This window comes from Myxocyprinus asiaticus, chromosome 34 (genome assembly GCF_019703515.2).
Source record: "Myxocyprinus asiaticus isolate MX2 ecotype Aquarium Trade chromosome 34, UBuf_Myxa_2, whole genome shotgun sequence".
Classification (NCBI taxonomy): domain Eukaryota; kingdom Metazoa; phylum Chordata; class Actinopteri; order Cypriniformes; family Catostomidae; genus Myxocyprinus; species Myxocyprinus asiaticus.
Genome location: NC_059377.1, coordinates 1890405 through 1902222, shown reverse-complemented (window position 1 = coordinate 1902222; position 11818 = coordinate 1890405). Strand labels below are relative to the sequence as shown.

The window sequence follows — 11818 nt, the reverse complement described above, 5'->3', positions numbered from 1 at the left end:
ACTTTATTGGGAACACCTTTACATCTACATATTCATGTGATCTAATCAGCCAATCGTGTGGCAGCAGTGCAATGCATAAAATCATGCAGATCCAGGTCAGGAGATTCAATTAATATGCACATCAACCATCAGAATCAGGGAAAAAAACTGATCTCAGTCATTTACATCCAATTCTGTAGACGGAAACACCTTGATGAGAAAAGTCAACGGATAATAGCTAGACTGGTTCGAGCTGACAAAGGCTAGAGTAACTCAGATAACCACTTTCCAAAGTGGCATTCAACTGATCACAATGTATAGTCAGGACATTAATAATGTGAACAATTATTATTACAATTTGAAGAAAAAAATTAAACTACTTCAAAGTTTTCTCATCAAAAAATCCTCCACTTGCAGCAATGACAGCTTTGCAGATCTTTGGCATTCTAGCTGTCAGTTTGTCCAGATATTCAGGTGACATTTCACCCCACGCTTCCTGTAGCACTTGCCATAGATGTGGCTGTCTTGACGAGCACTTCTCATGCACCTTACAGTCTAGCTGATCCCACAAAAGCTCAATGGGGTTAAGATCCATAATACTCTTTTCCAATTATCTGTTGTCCAATGTCTGCATTTCTTTGCCCACTCTAACCTTTTCTTTTTGTTTTTCTGTTTCATAAGTGGCTTTTTCTTTGCAGTTCTTCCCATAAGGCCTGCACCCCTGAGTCTTCTCTTTACTGTTGTACATGAAACTGGTGTTGAGTGGGTAGAATTCAATGAAGCTGTCAGCTGAGGACATGTGAGGTGTCTTTCTCAAACTAGAGACTCTGATGTACTTATCCTCTTGTTTAGTTGTACATCTGGGCCTTCCACATCTCTTTCTGTCCTTGTTAGAGCCAGTTGTCCTTTGTCTTTGAAGACTGTAGTGTACACTTTGTATGAAATCTTCAGGTTTTTTTGGGCAATTTCAAGCATTGTATAGCCTTCATTCCTCAAAACAATGATTGACTGACGAGTTTCTAGAGAAAGCTGTTTCCATTCTTGACCTAATATTGACCTTAACACATGTATGTCAGTCTATTGCATACTGTGGCAACTCAAAAACAAACACAAAGACAATGTTTAGCTTCATTTAATGAACCAAATAGCTTTCAACTATGTTTGACATAATGGCAAGTGTACCAAATTAATAATTTAGCATGATTACTCAAGGATAAGGTGTTGGAGTGATGGCTGCTGGAAATGGTGCCTGTCTAGATTTGAAAAATTACTTTTTTCAAATAGTGATGGTGCTGTTTTTTTACATCAGTAATGTCACTGACTATACTTTGTGATCAGTTGAATGCCACTTTGGTGAATTAAAATACCGCTGTCCTTCCGAAACAGCTAAATCTGTACATTATTCCAAAGTTTTGGCCACCAGTGTATAGCCTGGGATCATGCACAAGCAAGGAATTCTATCACTTTTTTATTTTTGTTTTAAACACAATAATGTGAGTAATATATTTTTAATATACTGTCCATTTCATATATCTCAAACTATGAAATGTGACATCACAAGTCACCTTTCCTTTTCTATTGTTTTTCTGCCATATGGGTTGGGGCAGGTACTCCACAACTTTAATATGCAAATACAAACTTTTTTAATTTAATATATAGAATACAATGTAATAGAGTAGAATAAAAAAAAAAATCTGTTCGTTTAGGCGATATTTATTATAGGCACAAGGCTGCCATAACAACTGACCTACAGCCCATGAGAAAATGAGGTTTATTAAAGAAAATAATATTTCATGTAATCATAACAAAATGAAGAAAGGAGGTTAAGTGGTTGCTGATACATGGCGGACTGTAATTTGGTCACAGGCATCTTTATAAACTGCTCTCTCAGAATATCCTGTGGGACAGACAGAGATCAAATTAAATTCCCCAAAAATTACACTATTAAGTTAGTCTTAAAGATCTTTCCATGTGGAAGAGATTAAGTTAAAAATCTTTAAAGATAAAAGTGCTAGAGAACGTGGTCAAGCTAGCAGTGAGTTTACTTATATAGTTTACTAATATCTATGTACAGAGAAATGATTTTATCTAAAGTAAATGTAAAAAATGTTAATGTAAAAAGTAGATGAACTGACTTTGTTTGCCAGAAATAATTGTAAAATCATTTATATTTCAAATGAACAAGAAGGTATTTGACTATATATGAGAGAAATTCATCTTTTCCTCTCTCTCTCTCTCTCTCTCTCTCTCTCTCTCTCTATAGTCTGTCTAAAAACTGTAGCCTATATAGCCAACGTTTAGAAGAAGAAGAATCAGAATCAGCTTTATTGCCAAGTATGCTTACACATACAAGGAATTTGTCATGGTGACAGGAGCTTCCAGTGTACAACAATACAAAAACAATACAAAAACAGCAGCAAGACATAGATAATAATAAAAAATAAATAAAAATAAAACTAATTATACACATACGTACAGACACACACATACACATGTGTAGTGCAAATCTAATACAATCTGTTATCTGTTATGTACAGTGCAAATACAAATCTGTTATGTACAGTGCAAATGTTTTGTTTTGTTTTTCTCTCAGAGGAAAGAAATGGCAGAAGAGTTGGATGTGTTGGATAAATATAAGAAAGACTAAACTGTGTATTGCACATAGTTATTGCTCAATTGGGGCAATTTAACTGTTCATGAGATGGATAGCCTGAGGTAAAAACTGTTTCTGTGCCTGACAGTTCTGGTGCTCAGAGCTCTGAAGCATCGGCCAGAAGGCAACAGTTCAAAAAGGCAGTGGGCAGGGTGAGTGGGGTCCAGAGTGATTTTTCCAGTCTTATTCCTCACTCTGGAAGTGTAAAGTTCTTGAAGGGGGGGGGGGGGGGCAGGGTGCAACCAATAATCCAGTCCGAATTGTCCTTTGTAGTCTTCTGATGTCTGATTTCGTAGCTGAACCAAACCAGACAGTTATTGAAGTGCAGAGGACAGACTCAATGACTGCTGAGTAAAACTGTATCAGCAACGCCTGTGGCAGGCTGAATTTCCTCAGCTGGCGAAGGAAAAACTCTGCTGGGCCTTTTTCACAGTGGAGTCAATGTGGGTCTCCCACTTCAGGTCCTGTGAGATGGTAGTGCCCAGGAACCTGAATGACTCCACTGCTGCCACAGTGCTGTTTAGAATGGTGAGGGGGGGGTCAGTGTTGGGGTGTTTCTCCTAAAGTCCACAATGATCTCCACCGTTTTGAGCGTGTTCAGCTCAAGGTTGTTTTGACTGCACCAGACAGCCAGCTGTTCAACCTCCCTTCTGTATCCAGACTCATCGTCATCTCGGATGAGGCCAATGACAGTGGTGTCGTCTGCAAACTTCAGGAGCTTGACAGAGGGGTCCTTTGCAGTCACTGGTGAAGAGGGAGAATAGTAGTGGGGAGAGCACACATCCCTGGGGGGCACCAGTGCTGATTGTACAGGTGCTAGAAGTGAGTTTCCCCTGTCTCACAAGCTGCTGCCTGTCCGTCAGAAAGCTGGTAATCCACTGATAGATAGACATCAGAACAGAGAGTTGGTGTAATTTATTCTGGAGTATAGCTGGGATGATGGGGTTGAAAGCCGAACTGAAGTCCACAAAAAGGATCCTTGCATATGTTCCTGGTCTGTCCAGATGTTGCAGGATATGATGCAATCCCATGTTGACTGCATCATCCACAGACCTGTTTGCTCGATAAGCAAATTAAAGGGGATCTAGAAAGGGTCCAGTGATGTTCTTCAGGTGGGCCAACACCAGTCTCTCAAATGATTTCATGACCACAGACGTCAGGGCGACAGGTCTGTAGTCATTAAGTCCTGTGATTTTTGGTTTCTTTGGGACAGGAATAATGATTGAGTGTTTGAAGCAGCATGGGACTTCACACTGCTCCAGTGATCTATTGAAGATCTGTGTGAAGATGGGGGCCAGCTGGTTAGCACAGGATCGAAGACACGCTGGTGAGACGCCATCCAGGCCTGAAGCCTTCCTTGTCTTTTGTTTGAAAAACACGGCTCACATCATCTTCACAGATCTTAAGTGCAGGTTGAGTAGCAGGAGGGGGGAGGAGGGGGGATGCAAGGAGGTGTTGGTGTTTGTGTGAAGTGAAGGTCAGAGTGGGTGTGGGGTGTGAGATTGGGCCTTTCAAATCTGCAATAGAACACATTCAGGTCGTCAGCCAGTTGTTGGTTCCCTACAGGGTTGGGGGTAGGAGTCCTGTAATTTGTGAGTTGTTTCATGCCACTCCACACTGATGCAGGGTCATTAGCTGAAAACTTGTTTTTCAGCTTCTCAGAGTATCTTCTTTTAGCCACTCTGATTTCCCTGTTCAGTGTGTTCCTGGCCTGATTGTACAAGACTTTATCCCCACCCCTGTAAGCATCCTCTTTGGCCTGACGAAGCTGCCTGAGCTCTGCTGTAAACCATGGTTTGTCACTGTTGAACTTTAAATTAGTCCTAGTAGGAATGCACATATCCTCACAGAAACTGATATATGATGTAACGGTATCTGTGAGCTCATCCAGGTCTGTGGCTGCAGCCTCAAAAACACTCCAATCTGTGCAATCGAAGCAGGCTTGTAGTTCCCACTCTGCTTCATTGGTCCATCTCTTTACAGTCCTTACTACTGGCTTGGTTGATTTTAATTTCTGCCTGTAGGTTGGAAGAAGATGAACCAGACAGTAATCAGAGAGTCCCAAAGCTGCTCTAGGAACAGAGCGATATGCATCCTATGTTCCTGTCTCTGGTGGGGCATGTGATGTGCTGTTTGTATTTGGGCAGTTCACATGAGAGATTTGCTTTGTTAAAATCCCCAAGAATAATAATAACTGAGTCCAGGTATTGTTGTCCTGTGTCTGTGATTTAATCAGCCAGCTGTTGCAGTGTGGCATTCAAACACGCGTTTGGTGCGATATACACACTCACCAGAATAAACAAGGAAAACTCCAGCGGCGAGTAGAAAGGCTTACAGTTAATAAAGAACGCTTCCAAATTAGGACAGCACATCCTCTTTAACGTTGTTACATCTGTACACCAACTTTCATTGATGTAAAAGCATGTTCCACCGCCTCTCGTTTTCCCCGTTTACTCTGCGATGCGATCCGCTCTGAACAGCTGGAAGCCCGGCAGATGTAACGCGCTGTCGAATGACTTCACTCAGCCAGGTTTCTGTGAAGCACAAGGCAGCAGAGGTTGAAAAGTCCTTGTTTTTGCAGGTGAGAAGATGTAGTTCGTCCGTTTTGTTAGGAAGAGAGCGGAGATTCGCTAGATGAATGCTCGGCAGCGCTGTTCGAAATCTGTGCTGACGGAGTTTGACCAGCGCACCGGCTCGTCTCCCTCGCCTGCGTCTCGTGAACAGCTCCTACTAAAATGTCTAGCAAAACGTCTGAATATTCGAAAACCGGGAAAAGATTGTCTGGTACATGCTGTCGAATGTTCAGCAGTTCGTCTCTGTTTAAACTGACTGGAAAAAGATTACTAAACACAGGACAAACAAACAAAAACAACAAAAGAACTGAGGAGCTCCACACCGAGGCTGCCATCCGCGGCGCCATCATGATGATTATAGGCCTATTGCTTATTTTAAAGTTTGATGGAAACGATTCGGAAATAATGAACTGAGTAACATTAGCTATATTACGCACATTCATTCAGTCAGTGACGCTTGCAAAAGATGATTCTTTTAAATTGTGACCTGGACGGTTTTCCTGCAGTGACGAAACAGAAAAATTTCCAGGACTCTTGCGACATCTGCTCTTTTTGTATGACATTAAAGAACAAATGTTTGTAAATGGGGTTTCAATAAACATATGAATGATTCAAATGTAGCCATATATAATTCTGTCAAAATCACCACAAAACTGTGGTTATGGTTTTACCAAAAATACCATGGTTAAACGATGGTTACTGTAGTAAAAGCTGGTTAATTTAAGAGAGAAACTTTATTTCACAGACTGAGCAGAACTATGTCCAAGAAACATTGCTTCAGTAATAGGACTAATTATTATTTTGGGGTGTTTTGATTTCAAGTAAATAAAAACAAATGAAAAAAGAATAATATATATATATATATATGTGTGTGTGTGTGTGTGTGTGTGTGTGTGTGTGTGTGTGTGTGTGTGTGTGTTATTGTTCCTTACAGTAATAATGACGTTCCGAATTCAAAATATCCCACTTAGGTGATTGATGTAGATCCGAACAACCTGAAATATTACCAGCGCTCTCTTTCTTTCTTTTTTTTTTCTTCGCAATATTGATACACTGGTATACACGTAATTCACGTGAAGTGTAATAACTAAATAACTCATGGAAGTTTCCCTTGCTGAACAATCCAAAAGGTTTTAAACAGCCTATATAAATGCCTCGATAAACGCAGCTGATCTGTTACACTCGCGTTTGAAGCACAATGAAGTCCTACATCTGTAAGTGATCATTTTTAATATACTTTCATCTAAATATTTTGAAGAGTGATAAAAGGATGTTTTAAAGTGCCTACCTTTATTTTGCGCACTGATCAGTGTATCTATAAGGAAATGTGCGATCCTGGAATATTAGCAATGGGAAGGTTTGGGATATGGATTGTGTTTTCTATTGATAAACATAACTTTATTTTCGTGCCACAGTTCTCGTAGTGCACTGCTATTTAATGCTCGTGTGTTCCGTGCCGCTAATAGTCTCACACGACTTGTCGCACGCGGTTGAGCGTGGCGTAAGTTTAGCAAAGAAGATGCTGAGCGACATTCCTGCTGTGCACGAGACATGTGTCAAAACAACGGTGAGCGTATTTACTATCTCAACATTAATACATTAACATACCTGTAACGCGTAAATAGGTTATGATTGCTTCAAGTCCAATGTTTAATACTATGTTGTTTGCAGGGTTTGACCCTTGAACTGTCCGGTGAAGCAAAAAAACTTGGAGTATTTATTCGGTGACATTAGCATTCCTGAACCACCAGTGCTCAAGACGATATCAGAGAACCTCACCTTGGTATATATATATATAAAAAAACCCTCTCTGCATTGTTATAGTGTATAAAATGCATCAATAGCCTATATAACTGTAAAAAGTTCAAGGGTGTTTACAAAGGGTGTTTGTGAACAAGTATTTGTTGCACATTGACTGCTAATCATGCCCATGTTTGCTTTTGAAATCAAGTTTTAGTTCATTTTGAAACACACAAAAGTTCATTAACACCTGAGATATTTAGCTGAGCAGAACAATGATAGATCAGGAATGATAGAACAGAACCTTAGCAGATCTCTTAATTAATTGGTTACATTGAATCAAATCCGGAAACTTGGTAGTTAAATGTTAAAAACTGGACTTGTAACCTCATCATCTTGGCAGGACCAAAACTCTTTGAATTCCTTTAACCAAGAGGCACTGCACAGTAATGAAATTAAAGATGACATATAAAGAATGTGTTACAAAGAGGTGCATGCAGATTTTTTTTTTTTTTATTACTATTATTATTTTACAGGCGATGAGCTTGAGCCGTATTGTAGAGGGTTTGGAACTGCACCATAAGCTTCTGCAGAGAATCAGAGAATTCTTGACCTCCACAGAAAAACTGGATCTCCTTCTTGCAGATATTAGAGACCTGTCTTCTCAAGTCCAAGAGGTATTATTTTACTCTTGAGCATCTTTAAAACATAAGAAATTCTGACACTTTAGACCCATTTTAGAAGATGGTTAACTGGCAGGAATACGCATCAGTGTTCCTTTGAACTGAGACCACATGAAACAGTTCTTCCTCTAAAGATTTTCTCCAATAGATAGACAGACAGATAGCTAGATAACCTTCACTATATAACAGCATACCTGTAGCTCAACCAGTAGAGTATTGGCGCTTGCAATGGCAGGGTCATATGGGTTCAGTTCCCAGGAAAAACACAAACTTATAAAAAAGGTATATCTTGAATGCACTGTGAGTCACTTTGCATAAAAGAATCTGCCAAATGTGTAAATGTACCTTATGATGTTAATAATAGTTTAGTTTTAAATACCATAACCTATAGGCTAATAACCAAATATTATGCTCTCTTCTTGCTTAGATGCAACAGTTGGCTCAGATTCCCAGTACAGTATCACAGAAAGCTTTTCCAGATCTTTCTCCAAACCTCGACAGTGATTATCAAGTCCAAGTGACCACACATCTTTCACTCCAGCAGCTGCGCAGCTTCACACAAGATGTTTTCCGCAGTCTACGCCAAATCGCTGTCTCCAGCTAGGTTTATACAACAGTTATTCCAAGGGTGTAAAGATATTTAGGATAATAGCCCTGTGACGTTTACTGTTTGTATCACTCTGCTTGTCTGCATTTGCTGCATTCCAGACCATAGTATGAGAGCTGCACAAAGTGGACAGGCAGGATTTTTTAATGCTGAAGTGTCTCTATTGCGAATGTAACCAAAGAAAGGGGCAGCGAGGAGCAGGTTTTTAAAAGTCTGTGTCTTTACAAGGATGTCTAGGTTTCTCTCACTTGTGAGCACGGAATAGAAAATGGAAAACCCAGAGTGGAGCTAGAGACAAGTGATTACAGAACACTGTGAGGGGTGAAGGGATGAGGAAATCTGAGTCACACGCACATACGATTTTTCAGCCCATCTGTGAATAAATTGTGGCCATTGAGCATCATGAAAATAGGCCTACATCAAGCAATTTCTCAAGTTTTAGTTTGCAACATCTCTATTGTTTTAAAGGAATATATTGATCTATTTATGATGTAATTTTTATTTACTATTGTTTGTGTTGTCTATTTATGATGTTATTTATATTGTGGGTTGTTGTACCCCGTGGGTGCTGTGATGTTTGTGGATTTTTTGTTTATTAAACATAAATTAAATTTTTATTATTTATTACATATAATGTTAAAACATTTTGTGAATTACTATTAAAACATTTCAGAAAAAAACATAGATAATATTTATTCTGTCAGAAAACCACATTTTCACAAGATCTTCCTCTGAGATCTTAAAAAAGGTTCTTGAAAGATGCCGACCAGTTTCAAAAATTACATATCTGAAAAACTAACAATGTATGGAACACCTCCAGTCAGCTATTTTCTACGGATACAAGTTCAGCTCCTATCTACTTGAATGGGCAAGGATTTTTTTCACTCATTTAGTTTCTCGTTAAAATGTTTACTGTTTTAAGAATATTTTATGATCAAGATCATTCATCTCTCTAGATTACAACTCTCCTCCAAGTCTGAATATGCATACTTCCCTACTATATTATGCCAAAAGCAGTATATCAATTGATGTAGTATGTCCAAACCCTCAGTATTAATAAAAGAGTAAGCAAAAAATACCCCGTTGACCTACTACATCAGGCAAGATTCTGTGCATCCACTGGACACTGTATCCCGTAATGCCACGGAAGATGACATCAAGATGAATAAAAAAGTTATAAAAAAACGCAGAGAACCTGGAGTCAGGTGACATACTGTAAAGCTATCTATGCCATGAAATTGTTACTTGTGGTTAAATTGTACTTTTTTAATAAAACCATGTTGTTACAATATTATATATTTGGGTCAGGGGACAATGCCCGCATTCTTGGATAAATTATGTCCAGACTACAGAACATACTTTTTGCAACATGATCACATGGGAAGTCGGTGTAGGGTTCAAAATTAAAGAAATTAATTTGTTACAACCCGCATTTCCCTATGAAAACAGATCTCTTGCATAGAGGGTGCTGATAGTGATCCATCAGCCTACTGGCTGAGGTGTATATTTGGGAGTTTGTAAATAGCACAACTCTGGTACAGTAGGGGTTATAGTGTGGTCTGCTGATTGGTTAGTACATTTTTTTTTTTTTTTTAGGTCTGGTTCTAGTCACATAAGGAAAGGATAAACAGGATTGTAACTTTTGCTCTGGGTCACTTTTCTCTGTCTCTCCTCTCTGGACTCTGCTCTAGGGAAACTGGGTTACAGGCCATCAGGCTGATCTCCCAGCTCTCAATGGCATCTCACTCTGCCCTTTCTAACAATTTTTATTGATTCCATTCATAAGACAAACAAACACAACATAAAATACGGAATCAATTATATACATTAAATCCCTCCCCCCTAAATTTTTACATCTAGCTGGATCAGGGAAATTGGATGGTTACTCTTACACTCGCTTGGATATTTGTCCTTTTTAAGAATCGGACTGATCCGGGCTTGTGTCATGGCTGGGGGAAGCTTTCCATTCTTTAATGATTCCGTATAAATTTCTAACAAAAGTGAAGTCAATTCTGTAGCATAAGATCTAAATAATTCAGCGGCAAAAGAGCCTTCAGGCCCCAGAGCCTTGCCTGTAGGTAAAGACTTTACCTCGTCAAGCTCCTCCAAGGTTATCTCAGAATCAAGAATTTTTTTTTGCTCAGTCGTCAGTTTAGGGAGTTCTTTTTTTTTTTTTTTTTTTTTACCCAATTTGAAATGCCCAATTCCCTATGCGCTTTTAAGTCCTCGTGGTCGCGTAGTGATTCGCCTCAGTCCGGGTTGCGGAGGACGAATACCAGCTGCCTCCATGTCTGAGACCGCCAGCCTGCACAGCTTATCACGTGGCTTGTTGAGCACGTTGCCACGGAGACATAGCGCATGTGGAGGCTTCACGCCATCCACCGCGGCATCCACGCTCAACTCACCACGTGCCCCACGAGAACAAACCACATTATAGTGACCACGAGGAGGTTACCCCATGTGACTCTACCCTCCCTAGCAACCGGGCCAATTTGGTTGCTTAGGAGACCTGGCTGGAGTCACTTAGCACACCCTGGGATTTGAATTAGTGAACTAGCGAGCTCCAGGGGTGGTAGCCTGCGTCTTTTACCACTGAGCTACCCAAGCCCCCTCAGTTTAGGGAGTTCTAATGGTTCCACAAAGTTTCTAATATCTTCATCAGTAGACGAAGACATGGAACTATAAAGATCAAGATAGAACTCTTTAAAGGCATTATTAATATCAATGGCAGAGGTAAAAATTTCACCACCAGCAGATTTCACTGTGGGAATGGTAGAAAAAAACTCTCTCTGCTTTATATATCTAGCCAAAAGCTTCCCTGCTTTGTCCCCCGACTCAAAGTATGACTGTCTTGCCCTGAATAACCAAAACTCCACTTTCCATGACAAAATAGTATTATATCTGTATTTCTATAGGGTCAATTCTCTGAGGCCATCAGACGACATTTGGCACTTCAGCTCCGCCTCTGCACTTTTAATATTCCTTTCCAACTCCACTAGTTCTCGTGCCTTGGATCTTTTGATGAATGAGGCATATTCTATGATCTGACCCCTAAGCACCACCTTAAGTGCCTCCCAAGCCATGCCCACAGAGGATACTGAGGACCAGTTGGTCTCCATATAAACATTGATTTCAGTCTTTAACATTTGTTGGAAATCAGGATTTTGCAAAAGGGATACATTAAAACGCCAACTATATGATATCTTTTTCTCCATATGTGGCAACACTTCTAAACTCACCAGGGTGTGATCTGAGACTAAGATGTTTCCAACTGAACAATCAACAACAGATGAAATGAGGGACTTATATATATAAATCTATTCTAGAATAAATCTTATGGACTGATGAAAAAAATGTATAGTCCCTACTAGATGGGTTCAAAAGTCACCAAATATCTGCAAGACCAAGATTTTACACATCCTGTGAAGCGTCAGTGTTGCTCTAGGGGGCTTACACACTTTTGCTTCACTATGATCAAGGACTGAGTCCATCAATAGATTAAAGTCTCCTCCCAATATTATATCTTGAGGGGTGCCAGCGGCTTGCAACATCCCTTCAAGATCAATAAAAAAGCCCTGATCAT

General features: G+C 39.8%; 1 protein-coding gene across 1 annotated transcript; it reads left to right on the top strand.

Annotated features, from left to right (window-relative positions):
- The first annotated feature begins 725 nt into the window (after window positions 1-725).
- Window positions 726-8232, top strand: csf3b (colony stimulating factor 3 (granulocyte) b). Its single transcript, XM_051670848.1, is given in 6 exon segments — window positions 726-741; window positions 6621-6772; window positions 6877-6909; window positions 6911-6988; window positions 7482-7622; window positions 8056-8232. Coding segments are annotated over 6 exon segments (597 nt in total).
- Window positions 8233-11818: the final 3586 nt, after the last annotated feature.